Source organism: Athene cunicularia (genome assembly GCF_003259725.1).
Source record: "Athene cunicularia isolate RWA chromosome 3 unlocalized genomic scaffold, athCun1 chr3_part1, whole genome shotgun sequence".
Classification (NCBI taxonomy): domain Eukaryota; kingdom Metazoa; phylum Chordata; class Aves; order Strigiformes; family Strigidae; genus Athene; species Athene cunicularia.
In genome coordinates this window covers 95516790-95532033 of record NW_020799097.1, presented here as the reverse complement: position 1 = coordinate 95532033, position 15244 = coordinate 95516790, and the positions used below count along the sequence as shown (strand labels likewise).

Sequence of the window (15244 nt, the reverse complement as noted above, 5' to 3'; positions counted from 1 at the left end):
TGTGTTTTTCATTTTATTGTTTACCCCATGCTAGAGGGTGACAATTAGTATTTTTCTCCTCTCAAACTCAAACTCTTTTTCCAACTCATTGTAAACAGAGAACAGAAATTTCAAACTTTTTTTTTTTTTTCCTATGAATTCTCATTAGGAAACTGAAATGTGCACATAGGAAAGCTGGAAAAATAACTTGTAATATCTGTATATAGCAGAAAAATGTAACAGTACAGCAGTTTCAATCACTGAGCTGTTAATTCTGGTTTTAGTAGGTATACTTTTGAAGAGGTGGTGAACTAAGCTGCAGAATCTGCCAGAAATACTGCTTCAAATTGAGAATGGGATGTGCATAATAAGGAAGATGTTAAAGAGGATAGGAGAGTTAGCACTTTTCAGGTCTGGACATGGAGCTGCTGCTAAAGCTTTTGCTCAGGCTGTCTATTGACAAGATATTCTACTAAACAATCCAGGTTAGATTTTTGGTTGACATCTGGAAATGTCCTACAGAGGACGGAACCAAAATAAAAGTACCTCAGTTGTGAACTAAACACAATTTCTGATATTTAGAATTGGCAGTTAGACATCTGGTGATGTCACAAAAAACGCTGGTTCTGCTTGGATCAAACACAGAAGTATTTAATATAAAAATGATACAATGTATATCCTGACATGTTAGGAAATGGCCCTGATCTAAACAGATGTATAAGCCAGATTTTTGGGGGTTTTGTGCACCGCCACTGGCAATTGGAAGAGTGGTGGTATCGCTATTGGGAGCAGCTCCCATCTGCATGGCAAGTTGAGGATGACCGTTTGGGAGTTACAGCTGTACAACACAGCACAATCACTTTGCATCAGCATCATTTTATACTCGTGATACAAGTGCAGCAAAAGGGTAGCAATACTGGGAATGAGTATGGCTCCTCAGGGGAATGTGTACTGCAGCTTCCTTTCCCTGGTTGTGCCCACTAACATCCAGACAGTAGACTATGTAAAGGTTAAAACATCTATGTAAGAAGGTTCAGTTTCATCAAGTGTTGGGAGGTTACTTTAGCCAAATGTTAGTCTGATACTCCCCAGCCTGCGGTCCAAATGGCTTTTGTACTTGAACACTGAACTATATCCATGTGAGATAATCTAAGGCAACATGTTTCAAAGGGACACTGCATCTTCTTCTTAGGGATGTTGTATCCTCTTATACATTACAGTACCAATATAGCTATGCTTTTGATTGACTTTATCACAAAACTGACTGCATTTGGTGTTTTCCTTAAGCTCTAGCTTTTGAAATCATAAGACCATCTGAGAACTATCAGATTTTCTTTTAAAAGCAAGGCTGTAATTCTCATCGATTCCAGAGAGAAACCAGAGAGACAAGACAAGGACCCATATTTTTGCTTAGAACAGGCAAAGAAGGTGATATTTAAAATCTACACTAATGCCAAGAAATAAGCACTATGATTTTTAATGTTTCTTATCAGCGGTACTGAGAATTGCAAAAAGAACAAAGGCATGGCTCTGAAGCCATGATCTTTTGAGGCTATGATACAGTCAGAAGCTTTGATGATATTCTTTAGTAGGTTTCCTTACTACGGAATGGCAAGAAAAATGTTAGAAAATGTACCAATGTTGTTAGCACTGTTTTACCAAGAATGCCAGTCCACTCAAATCTTGAATTTGATCCAGTCTGGCAGTTTCTGTGTTCCAAAGATACAGGGGGGAAAGACACAAGTTTTTTTTCTGTATCCTCTTTCTGTAATCAGCAAAAAGTCAGCCAAACATTTGTAGACTCCTCCAGGAAGCATCCCTGATAAGTATAACATTTAGGCACTTAATGAGCAGGATTAATGCACACTCTTAAGTTTAAGGGCATTTTTAAGTCTTGTGCTTTGAATCTGAGCTGTAGAGTAGATGATTAAAGACGAACAGCAAACATATAGACTTTGTAATCTGCAGACTTGGATTCACTTGTGGGAGGTTAACTTCCATGTTCTTGGGTTTACTTGTCCAAAGCAATGTCATATCTTGTCTCCTTTTCTTCAACCTCGCACACCAGACGCCATGAGCTAGAGCCAAACTGCAGCGTGATGTAGAAGTTGGAGAGGGGCTCCCATTGGTGCAGTCTTATGCTTACACACCTGTGTATCATGTGACTGGAGAACAAAATGTTTGTGTCACATGAGCTAGTGCAGAGCAAGGAGTATACACTCAGATCTGTTCTCCACACCACATGAGAATTACTTTTACCCCTGTCTAAACTCTCTTGAATGTATTTGTAGATATTTGACAGTAAGGAAATAAAGAATGTGAAGTTTGACTTACAAACCAAGGGTGAATGGGCAAAGAGTTGATGATTTAGGGCTGTTACTACAGATTAGGGAAAGCTATGAATTTTTATGAGAAATTATTATGAAAAATAGGATCTAAATTATATCAAGTGGATGTGTGTTATTTCTTTGCTTATGCCTTCATCTGCATTGCCAGTTCAGATCATAAATGCTTCAAGGTGCCAAGCACACTTTTAGTTTACTAGTGTTCTCAGTTCTGACTATTTCACTGAGTGTAACTTTTATTTGGGTTTTTTTTCTGAAACACACCAAGATGGGGTGATTCCCTAGGAATATCCCTTGCGGTTCTCTAGTTCATTTCTAGTTCTCCATCATGGAAATAGACTTGAAAATTTGAACTTTGAAATGATAAGCATCAGAAGAAAATGAAAAGAACCTGTATGTATTTTAATAACGTAATTATATTTCATTATCTTATAAGAATTTGAGGCAATTCAAAAAGTCACATGTGTTCGAAATTGACAGCACTTGTTTCTATATCATAACAATCCTAATTCATTTTTACATAATTTGTGAAAGGTGCTTTGCAGGCAAAGGAGTTGGTAAGAGATAAGAGAAGAAATAAGGAGCCTGAAATTTGCCCAGCAGCCTGTCAGTAGTTGGCAGGATTGACTATCATTGTTAATGACTAAATTTTAAAAGCAACAGCATAATTTAAGTATCTCCATTGGGATATAAAATTGATTCTAATTCCATATGTATATGTGTGGAGATTTGTATGTGTGTTGCTTATTGCTACATGTTGATTCTATTCCCTTTTTCTCATTTTTCACTTTGAGACTCTTGTCTCATTTTCTTTAGGGTTGGGAGATTTTGGTTGTCAGCTTTTCCTTTTTCAGAATTGTAGGGTTTGTTTCTTTCATTGCTTGACGTAAATGTTCCAGTCACCTAAAGTGTAGCTTCAAGCAGTCCTTTGTGTGACTAAAAGAAATTCGCTAAATAGCACTCTTTAATTAATTTCAGGACCGCCTCTTTTTCGTCATGGAATATGTAAATGGAGGAGACCTAATGTTTCAAATCCAGCGCTCACGCAAATTTGATGAACCTCGATCCCGCTTTTATGCAGCAGAGGTCACATCAGCACTCATGTTTCTTCACCAACATGGCGTCATCTACAGGTACTTTTTTGATCAAAAATAAAGTATTCTAGAGGCTTGAGGCTGGTTTTGGCTGAAATCCTGTGTATCTTAGCAACCAGATTTAGATTAGTTGTTTGTTCCAATTTGCTTACATAGAACTTTTTTTGGCTGTTTATCATTGAGAATGTTAACATTTGAATAGCCTCTGCAGCAGTCGCCAGCTGTGTGTGCCAGTTTTGTATTATAGTCCAAATAAAGCGGTTTTGAAAAAGCTTGGCACAGTGCGACCCAGAGGTGACCTTTCTGCAGATCAGCGCAATCTCTTCACTTTCCTCTCTGTGCCATAGATTTCCTCTTGGTTTCTAACTCCCTGCCACTTCCTGAGTTTGTTTGTCCTAGTTGTCTCCACTCTGATACAATCAGGATGGTCATTTGCAATGCTTTACTTATGCCCCTTCCTCTTGACTGGGTGAAGGCTTAGTCACCAGCAGGAAGTGGCTCTTTGCAGACAATTTTGATTTGCTTGCAACTGCCCCGCATCTATTTGAACCTCTACACTGCCCCTCCCCTGCCCCCCCCTCCATCGCCTCTGGTCTTCAACACCCATGCACACACATAAAAGAAGTGCTTATTGTTGCGCTGTGGTGAAGAATACATTTAGGAATAGGCTTTTATTATTAAAAGTGGGGAATCATTTTGAAAATGTTACCCCTGTTGTTGATGTGTTTATTTAAGTCCTTTATATTGTCATTTCACCTTCCTCGCTTTATTTGTTTTTAGCCGCCTGTCATTGCATGCAATAAATTCAGGCATTATTTCACAAGCAGCCTGCCTTATAGTTTTTCTGGTACAGGTCTGTCCTGTCTACTAAAAATTCTGACTTCTGTGAATCTAACTGTTTTGATATTCACTTGATATTCTCACCCTCTCTCAGGTTATCAGTTTTGACTTGAGGTAGTCATCTCAATGACAGACCGTCTCCGATCTCTTGAGCAGAAACATCAAGATGAGGATGTCCAATCCCTGCATTCATATTAAGGCTGACCTTAAAAGTACTAGAAATTCGAATAAGTGAATTTTAAATGTTTAGTAACTAGGACTGAGTCATAACTTCCATCACACGCCATTTATTTTCCCACCAACTGGGATTCAAAGAGAAACTTAGAAGGAGTCTCGTTTCCAGAGACAGAGCAAACAGCAGGACATTGCATCTCCTGGGGAATATGAATTTCCATGAAAGTGGTCTTTCAGTCAAGAATCCAGTTTTCTTTAGAAAAGTTTTTTGCTAGCTGCAGCTCTTAATTTCCACTTTTTATTGACACCAGTATGATGTTTGCATACTGGGTTAGACTTTTGGCCCTACTGCTATCTTTGTTTTCAAGTGCTGAAGATGCAGAACATTTCTTACCTTTACTGCCCATATCACATTTTCTATTCATTGTCTACATTTATTTCTAAAGCTATATATTTGTACATTTAGATAGAAAAACATGGCAAGTTCAGAATTTTTAAGTATCCATCATAAGGGAAGCAGACAAGATTGGTACTTTACAAGATTGATACTTTAAAAAGTGAAAGATTTTGAGGATTTGTTTCCATAAAAAGACTTGAGCTAATTTCCTCTTCCTGAAAATTTGAGTTTAGACACTTTGTAATTAGTGGTCAGTTTAGTGATTTCTGTGAACCAGAAGGAAAGAATTGGTAAAATTACCTTCCTGCTGCTTTATGAGTGTGCATTCATTCCCCTTCTTCCCTCCCTGCTCCCATCCTTTGACACACATCCTATTCTCTCTCCTCTTTCTCTTTTCTCCCTCTTTTCCCTCATCTTACATGTAGCTTTTTCTGTGTGTTGGCTCCTGGCTGCATTGAATCACTGCATGTGCCTGTGTTCTTTCTGTGACTTTTTACTGTCAAAATGCTTTGCTCCCAAGAGAATGTCATTCTGATGAGACAGTGCTTTGTAATTTAGACTTTGCAAGATACACTCAACTTCTGATGCAGAGACTATGCTGACATGTCTTTGGCACGCTACAGTAAAACACTAAAATTGTAAATAGTGTGTTATATTGGGTATATTATCAGAAGAGGGAAAAGAAGAGAAATAATGTGAGTTGTAGGATGAAAGCAGAAACTGAAAAAAGCAACAGGAGGAACATTAGGAACAGATTTAGTTGTATTCTGCTTTGACAGAGGCTTTTGGATCTGGGCATAGTTATATCTGTAATAAGTTATTTTCCCAACCAGGGGATACCAGGAGCTTCAACAATTCCTAAAAAGTATATCCCAGTTAATCTATAAAATACAAATAGAATGAAGAAGTTAGAGATTATCTTAAAAGAATTAATTGTAAGAAAATATTACAATTCATTCATAATGTGCCAGGCCCTGGGAGAATGCATTTGTTGATGTCAAGCATATGTTAGAATAGTTGTCTTGCAGAAGAGTTTCAGCCTGATTATTCCATACCTCACTGCATCTTTTATGACAATGTTAAAAATGCCTTGGGATCAAGTCACTCCTTTACATCTCCAGAGCTCTTATTAGCTGGCAAACAAGGAAAGGAAAGGGGGCAGGAGGGAAGGGGAAGAAAAGCAAAAAAGAAAACCTATCCTCTTGAATAACTACCAGTCATAACTACCTGACGTGCCTTCAGATATTTTAATAAAGAATACTTGTCTTCTGTGTAATTATATCTCTAGAGAAAACATTGCGGTGTGAAATTAATGGTTATTCTCCAAAGTGGGAAATGCTGCTTGTGTGGGCAATGCTTCAAGGAAAGTGGGGAATATATAAATAAACTACAATGTTTGATGGAAATGCAGGTTTCAAAATAGCTCCTATACCTTCTGATCTTTTTTCAGCCATGTATGTGGAAGTATTTGTTTGGAGCTAAACATAGTCATATTTTTGGAAGTAAATAACTAGCTTTAGCTCATGCTTTGGCTTGTTGGTTAGATTTTTAGAAAGTGCTATGATGATACTAAATGATCATCTTTTATAATAACTAGTTTATCTTCATTTCCCCTAAAGTTCAAAGAGAAAGCTAGCTCCCTGTTTGGCAGTAGAGATTATTCTGTAAATTCACATCTTTGCAACTGGCCCACCAGTTGTTCCCAGACTTGTCCAATTATCTGTGTGCTCACTGAAATTATGTACCTTCCTCTTGTTTATTGAGTTTATGTTGGAAATAAAAATGAACCTCACAATTTTTATATATAAAGATACTGTTGTTATTAAATGCATCTTGTATGATAGATAAATTTTAAGATAATTTTCAATGTGGCATTTTTAAGGGTATAATGTTACTGTTGTGTCAAAAACACTTCAACAACTTAATAGAAGTATTTGCGTTATCCCTGCCACCTTCCCTCTCATCTGGCATTCAGCTATTCAGGCACATGTCAAGCTGGGGCCTGATAATACAAGTAGAGTCAATCAGACACTAGAGAAGTTTCAATTGCAGTTTCTGGCAGTCATCGTTGTTTGTGTTATGCAATTGCACCACTTTGAAAAAATGTGTCCAAGCTTCAGGAGTTAAGGGCTAGACTATGAATTTCATTTTGCCTGTGACCTGAACTGGATAGTGAACACAATGATGAAAGGTTGTGGACTATGTTCACTGTCATCTGTCCCCAGAGTCTGGTATATTTAAAATCAGTCTTTGTGAGTTTAACATATATTCTCATATAAGGAAGATGCCACAAACTGGGTGTTAAGAAACTGCTAGTTCCATACTTCCCTCTTGTACTGACTTTCAACATTCCTGTACACTTTCCATAGATATACGTAAATGTTATATGTTCTTGTTTCACCTGCAGTTGTTGTGCTGAGTACAGGAGTACCTGGCTGGGTGTCTCTGGCTCTCACAGCAGTTCAAGTGAGGTGACACAAATGGCCCATGATGGACTGAAGTACGCAAAGAACTGTTGTCTCCCCAGGCAGGGACATCAGCACTAGAATGAGGTACCATGTCATTAACACAAATGCAGGTGTCCCCAGACCATTCAAGTGATTAAACAGAGTACTCTCTCTGAAATACAAAAGAAGGAAACTGAATGTACACAATTTCAGTTCACCTGAGAGGATGAAAAATGTCTTATCTGGGAAACTAGTATCACCTGCTTTGGGTTAACTCATTCTTTTGGTTTGGAATGTAAGGTCTGTGAGCTGTTGCCTTCAATTTGTACAGGACCTGGTCGCAGGGGAGTCCTCATTAGTAACTCTGAGTTACCATGTTCCTCGGCAATCTGAAGTAATAATCGACCCTGTAACTTGCTGAAGCTTTATGAGGCTTTGTGCACTCTGTAATTAGTATAGTAGTCGTGATGAAAGATATATTAACACTGAATTGAGGAGAATGTGAATATAAATATGCTGATGCCAGTCCTTGAATACCTCCAGGCTTTTTCCGTACACGAATACCCTCAGAACTTGTTTGAACACTAACTGAATTTTTCCTTGGATGATTAGTTTTCCCAGCATTACCGTTTATCAGGGTAACACACGCCAGTATGTCAGAAAGAAGAACTACCTAAAATTAAAAGCATTTCCATTAGTGTGTTTTTATGTGAAATAAGAATATTTAGAAAGTCTGACTTCACTGGCGGTTGTATGATTCAGTGCAGCCTTGGCAGAGTAACGAGGAGTTATATTTACACTGATGAAAATGTTGCATGGTCAGTGGTTAACATGTTAAAAGTCATCATTCTCCCAAGTTACCTTACTGTGTTATTTCTGAGTGGCAGCAGCCAAATAAAATTCCCCTCCTCCCCCCTCTTCTCTTTGGCTTCATAAAACACGTAACTAGACATGGAGCATTTTGGTATAAATTTATTTTTAAGTATGTAAAGATCATCTTATTGCAACTCTAAACAGTTAAAGGTTAAACTGCTGCTTGAGCATGAAGGAGAGCAAGAAAGACCTTGTACCCTCATATAGCTTATTCAGACCTAAGCACGGGAATATGCTGAACTCAAGCCCTTCCCCATATAAACTGCCTGTTGCAGGAGTCTACTACAGGGAAATTACAGTTTGCTTCTGGTGCAAGTGAGCAACAAACTATTTCCATCACCTTTGTAAAAGCGGGAAGCAAGGAGCGAGCTGTGCTGCTGTGTGTGTCTGAGTCCCAGTGCCTCCTGGGCCCACTGCCCAAGCCATGCCACCTGACCAGTGCTTTTGCTGGGTTTGTGCCCCAGGCTACATCCATGCTCTGCTCTGCCTGGTCTAGTTTCTGAAACTGAGCATGAGCTCCGATGGGATTTTAATCCGTGGCCTCCTGCCCTCTTTGCACTTTTTCTTGCTGGATCTAGGCAGGCCAGCAGTCATGAAACGCATAAATAAGCAGGATGTCTTCCCCGCAGGAAAAGGCAGTGGGCTGGGGTGGAGAGGAGCGGGGCTTAGGGAGATGAGAAGCAGGAAGGAGGGTTGGTTCCCAGGCTTCTGGCATTCGGACCGAGGGAGTCCACCCTGCCATCTGCCCAGCTTATGTATTGTGCTAAAGGCTGCTGTCGTATAGGAGAGCCTTTGACAAGGTTTCCAGCTGTGGAAGGATGAGTAAAGACTGTGGGAATAGGATATGAACCACGCGGTCTTGCCAACAGTAGAATGCTTTCTAAATTTCTCCTGGGTTTGGAACATAAGAAAGTCCTTAGTTGGCTCTTGCGTGGGAGTTGGGTATGCAGAGGAGCAGTGCCGGGCAGTTAATATTTAGAAGGATAGACCAGCACCATTGACCTCATTTGGGGAATGACAAGGTACTTCCAGGGGGAGTTCCTGGTATCGAGGTCAGCATTGTTTTTTTTCTTCATGTTTATTTGGTGCAAGATTTTTTTGTTTAATGACCGTTTGTATAGTGCTGTATTGTGTAAATAAAGCTATGACCTTTACCTTCTGATAACAGTATAGGAGTGAGTTAATGTTAAATGAGAGAGGGCAGGGAGTGGGAATCTGCCAGGGTTAATGCCAAGTTTACATTCCTGTGAGGGTAGCCATGTTCCGGTACGCTTGTAGAAAGGGCGACAGTGCTTCTCAACAGATAGTGAAATGTTACAGGGCATATTCATATTTGTTTCTGGGTGAATGACAGTGATTTTAGATGGCTGATGTTCATGCTTTTATTTTATAACAGAAAGAAATGTGTGATATCTTTCTGCATTTGATAAGAAATGTTAACTGAAACGAAACATACACAGAATAAAAATCCACTAGAGCTGCAGCACATGTAAAACTGAAATGTACTGACACAATACGCTCCCTGTAGTTTTCCTAAAATGCTGAGACACAGCTTTGTTTCTACAGAAACATGTACATGAGTTCCATCAAAATCATATTCTTCAAACAATTTTCTAACAGAACAAAGAGAACGCTTTTTGTTTCAGAGTGCATTAAAAATCTGAAGGTGCTTCCTAAATGTAATTCTGCTGCTAACAGACAAAAGTTAGGACTGAATTTCGCTGTGCCCTTCAGTCATGTTTGCCTTCAAACAATGGAAAATATTTCTGTAACCCAGTTGCAGTGGTGTTGAAACCCTGTCACGTTAAGGGTGAGGCTTTACCTTTTTGCATGCTATTGAATGCATCTGCCAATGTTTCGTAGTAATACAGAGAAGTGCACAGCAAACGTGGCTCTGAGGCGATAGGCATTTCATAGAGATTTTGTTGTGCTCTTGAGATGCAACAGAAAAGTTGGAAAGTAATGCAAAACATTAGATGAAAACATGGAAGAAACTCTATTTACTGTTTTTTAAATAATGATACTAAAAATACTAAACAACCTTAAAAGAACATTTGGAGGATACACTTCAATAGACATTTGCGTACAACTTTTTCCATTTTCTGGTCAGAGCCATGATACTTTTGACTCAAGGTTTGTATTTATTCTCCTTGCCCTCTCTTCCCCCCCACCTTTTATCCACCTCCTTGTTATAAAAGAGCTTATCACTTAGACACTGCTCCAGCAAACATTTCTGCATGCAGATCACTGTACTCATAGGCTAATTTTGATTCAGTGGGACTATTCATATGCATGATGCAGCTTCCTGGATGATTTGGGACCTTGGTTTGACTTTTCAGATTGAAAATACGTTTATTTTAAAATAGAAAATCATCACATTTCAGAATACACTTATTAAAAACCATATGTTATTTTGCTTATCATTGCAAAAGACTGTGGAAAAAGAATTTAGCCAGTCTGAAAGCTAACATAACTGAGTTATTACAGAAACTTTCAAAAATGTTAAAAATGTCTGTTTAGCTGACAACTTGTACTCACATGTAAGAAAACAGAAATAATATTGTTCTCTGGGAGGTTTAACTAAAATGGCCTGATGAACTAAAGAGAAAATACAGCAATTTTGGTGAGTGCATCAAAGTTTCTACTGCTACTGGAATAAACAGTGGTAGGATTACATCAGAAGGACCTTGGACAGACTAGGTACAGTCTAACCAGGTGAATCAGAAAGTGGAACAAAATGGATCAGGTGGCCATGACTATGCTGAAAATGAGTGTAAAGGTGAGGGGTAACAAAGCCAGAGTGGCAATGATCACTTAGCTTACTTTCTTGTGTCAGAAGTAATGCCTGCCCCTTTATTTGGCTGCCAGTGTTTCACAGACTCCAAACAAGCAGCTGCCTAGAGTCGCAGACAGTGGCAGAAATATATTATCTTCATCATCTCAGCAGCACTGAGTATGTGCAGAGGCAGATGTGGAGCAGGGCTAAGTAGGAATGACAGTGAGGCCAAGGCCAGCTTTTACTGAGATGGGAGCTTGTGTGGTTTCTGCACTGTGATGCACACAGGGATGGATGGTCCCAGGGAGGGACACTCTCCTGCCACCGCCATACTGAATTTTGACTTATGTTGGGGGGTATCATGTTTTGGATTGTAAGAATTCAGTACAGTAGCATCCAGCTTATGACGAGAAGCCCAAGCAGCACTTCTCACAAGGTACACACCAGATGGGTCTTCACTTCTCGCCTCCTGCTTCTCGAATTTGTTTCCAGCAGTCAGTCATGAGGAATAGCAGAGAGAAAAAATAAAGGAGATAGGTCAGAAATAATGCCAATACTTACACAGGTATACTTTTTCCTCCAGACTTTAATTTCCTTCTGCTGATACATGGAAATCACAGAAAATACCATTCTTCAAAGCATGTCAAATGCAAATAGTACATGCAGTTGTGTACATTTTTTTATTGTAGATTTTACAGTGGCAGTTGTAAAAGTATTCTTCACAAGGTATTCCAGTCTTAGGGCATGCAATTGCCCCTGCAAGGGAAGGTAGGGATGGGATGACTTCAACGTTAGATAGCCAATATAGCAGCTGGTATAGGTGCACCTTGGTATGAAACTGAATAATACAGAAGCAGTGCCCTAAAATAAAACAACCAAAGAAAGCTTGGTCACAAATAACCTGAACTGAGGAACTTCATATGTTCAAAATGTGGAATATTAAGGATAAAATTAAGTAGCAACAAATAAGCATTATGGCACTTCACCAGCTATTTACTTGATTTATTATAGGGTTTCCAAGGGAGATCCTATGGTCTATTAACACCCATTTAAGTAAATGCCTAAATATATTCTAACAAACACAAATAATGAGTCAGATGGAATTGCTATGGTCAATTAAGTGGGTAATAGATATTTTAAAGCTTCCAAACATCAATAAATCTGAAGCAGCTCTAAAGGAGTGCTTGTAGAACAAAAATAATATGCACTTAAGAAACTGCCTGAGTACATATTTGCCTAAACTTAACCACCAATAACAGGCAGCAGGTGTTTATGGTACTGTATACTGAGGACATAAAAAGGCATACCAAATATGTGCCGGTTCATTTGCTGATAATCTGTAATAGGTCCAAAGGGGCCATAACTATTATAAAGAAGCCCTGATTCTCATTTACATGAAAGTCTTTAAATACCTGATAGCATATAAGGATCCTCAGATTGTGAACAAGGAAAGTAGAGAGCAGCTCAGCAGCGTACCCCTTGGCACAAGGCAGCAGGCAGTCCATTACAAGCTGGTTGAAACTGCCTCTGCCTAAACTCTGTAAGATGGTTTCCACAGACACTGAGGGTGAAATGCCCCAAGCAGAGGTGAGAGAAACCCTTTGGACAACACTGGGTTTTCAACTTTTGAAAACTCACAAAAGAAAAAGGAGGGGTTCTTTTGTCAGCCTCCACAAGGTCAGAGCGAGTAGTATGCTTGCACACACAGTAGGACAAAAGTTGTGGTTTTCTGTTCATGACTCAATAAGAAAAGGATTTGGCTACGATTTTTAAAACATCTGCAGACTGGGTAGAAGTTGTTCTGTCCATGAGCAAAAGGGTCTGAAGAAATTTTGAAACAGCATCCTGGAAATTCTCTGTGTAGTAATAACAAAACATTAACTGATATTAATGTGCTATAACTTATAAAGCTAGAAATGTTTTGGTTACGAATCTGGTATAATTCATTACCTCTGCAGCCTTTTCTTCCGTGGCTCAGCTATGGGTGCTCTTAGTTAGGCCAAAATAATTGTGTAAAGCCAATACAAGAGAGATTTAGGCTAAAATCCCCAAATCCTCCATAGAAAATGGGGCTTATTTTTTACACACCTTATTTAATAAGATCCATTTAAAAATCAGTCATACACAGTTACGTTTGCCTAATTGCAATGATGGTAGCATGGGGGTAAGAAAGAAAGTGGAAGGGATAAGGCCTGGGGCAGGGTGGACAGTAAAAGTTTGAACTGTATTGTTGCTAATACAGTACTTCATGTCATCAATTAAAGTTTGAGTCTGGGTTGAGAATGATAGTGTAGTGCCCCTTAATATTTCATTTGCTATCCTATGAAGTCTTAACACAATGCTACAAATTGGCTACAGGGGGTCTAAACTAATAACCACATTTGTTTCAGTGTTGGGCAATGTTGAATTTAATACATTGTTTACTACATGTCTTTGGAATATAGCACAACTGTAACTTCTCTCCTGTTTTGTTTTAAAAGCATTTTGATAATCTTTCTCAGAGAAATGTTTGTTCATGCATTTTTCATTGGAATTCATAATGGGATAATGCATAATAAGAATATGTTATAAACTTGATTACGACATGACATGGGTGTTTAGAGGCTGCTGTCTGCTGTCTGGTTTATAAGAGACTGGTTCTTTAAAAACCATTATTCTCATTTACAGTAAAAGCTCTTTCTGACACCAGAAGAGCAAAGCAATTTTACAATGGAATTAAATTGTACTCAGCGCACTCAGTTTAAGGCTGTGAGAAGGATGCAAAGAGACTTTATTGAACATTATAATTTAATGAAACTTTATGTAAAATAGTTCTTTGTAAGCTGTGTAGTTAGGTTTCTTGCTAGACTTTGCCCACATAACTCTCTGGGAGTTTTATAGGATAATTTCTGATCTTCTTAGAGCATAGACACTGGTTAGCAGGTCCCTGAAGAGTGACCTAGTGGCTGAGCACATAGAAGTTAAAAAGATAATTCTTCAGGCTCAAAATATTTTTTTTCTAATGTTGACAAAATTGTTCAAGAACAGCCCACTTAGGTCAACAGTTTATGTTATAATCCTACCGAAGTCGGTATTTACATGCAGTGACTACCCAGTAAGTACCGAATGTTAGAGATTAAAATAATATTTTGGCCTCCCAAATCCTGTATTCAGAATTGTCACTCTCTTTTCCTTTGGGCTGGACTGTTAGGCTCTTCTCGGTAAACGCTCTGTCTTCACAGCTGAAGGTAAATTGCTATGGCACTCTGCTAACCTTGGTGTTGACAAAAGTGAATACACTGTAAATTTCCTAAGTCATGCTATGTTTTATTTCATGTGAGTAACCCATGAGTCATCTTTCCATTGCATTCATATTAATTAAAAATAGTGGGGTGCCTTATGTAAGTAGATTTTAAGTGATGATATTGTACGTTGGCACTACAGCTGAAGTAGCATTCCCAAGCACGTGTTTTCTGGAGAGGTGGAGGGAGACTGCAGGAGCTACATTTGAAAAGTGCTTGAGCTAAAACTTCCTGCACAAGAAAAAAATCTCTAGGAATGTTTGTGCAGAGGTTGGGAGGTGAAAGTAATTTGACTTTCCTACACAATTATAATTTTAAAAGAGTATTTTGTAAAATATTTTGTGAAATATTTTGTAGCTAAAACTTCCTGCACAGAAAAAGATTCTCTAGGAATGTTTGGCAGAGGTTGAGGGGCAAAAGTAATTTGATTTTACTACACAATTGTAATTTTAAAAGAGTATTTTGCAGAATATAACTCTTTGTATTAACATATGAAATAGTTTTTAATTACATATCGAAGCAACGTATGGAGGCGGAACCATCAGTGCATAGGACAAGTTTCTATGACTTCTGTCTGGAAGCAGGATTAGGAGTTTATTTTACATATAGATCAACATAGAAGGGCAAGCAACTCCCATTTTTTCAGACATCCTCTTCATACTTTACAGACAAATAATAAAGATTCTTAATTTCACGAGAATCCCTCCACTGCAGTAATCCTCCATTAAAGATAACAGAAAATTTTTAACTCTACAGAATTTTGAAAGACAAATCTATCTGTATAACAATGCGTTTAGAAGGTAAAAAAAAAAAATAGATTTAACTCACTGTTTTTATAAGAACTTCTGCAGAAATCTGTTAAACTGCTGTTGGCTGCTGGTGTTTTGATCCTTAGTAAATACAGAAGGGTTAGAAAAAGTTTTAAATGAAGAGCCCACATACCGTTCCCAAGTTCAGACCCATGTGATTGTGTAAAAAGATGTTTAGGCATGTGAACTATGCTACTGATATCAGAATAGAAGCAGAAATTATTAAAAT

The 15244-nt window shown here is 38.4% G+C and overlaps 1 protein-coding gene across 1 annotated transcript in view; it reads left to right on the top strand.

Moving 5' to 3' along the window:
- PRKCE (protein kinase C epsilon) overlaps positions 1-15244 on the top strand; it is a 301137-nt gene that overhangs the window by 241798 nt on the left and 44095 nt on the right. Inside the window, exon 11 of the mRNA XM_026845495.1 lies at positions 3303-3457. Within this exon, the coding sequence (XP_026701296.1) occupies positions 3303-3457 (155 nt within the window). The remainder of the gene's footprint in view (positions 1-3302; positions 3458-15244) is intronic.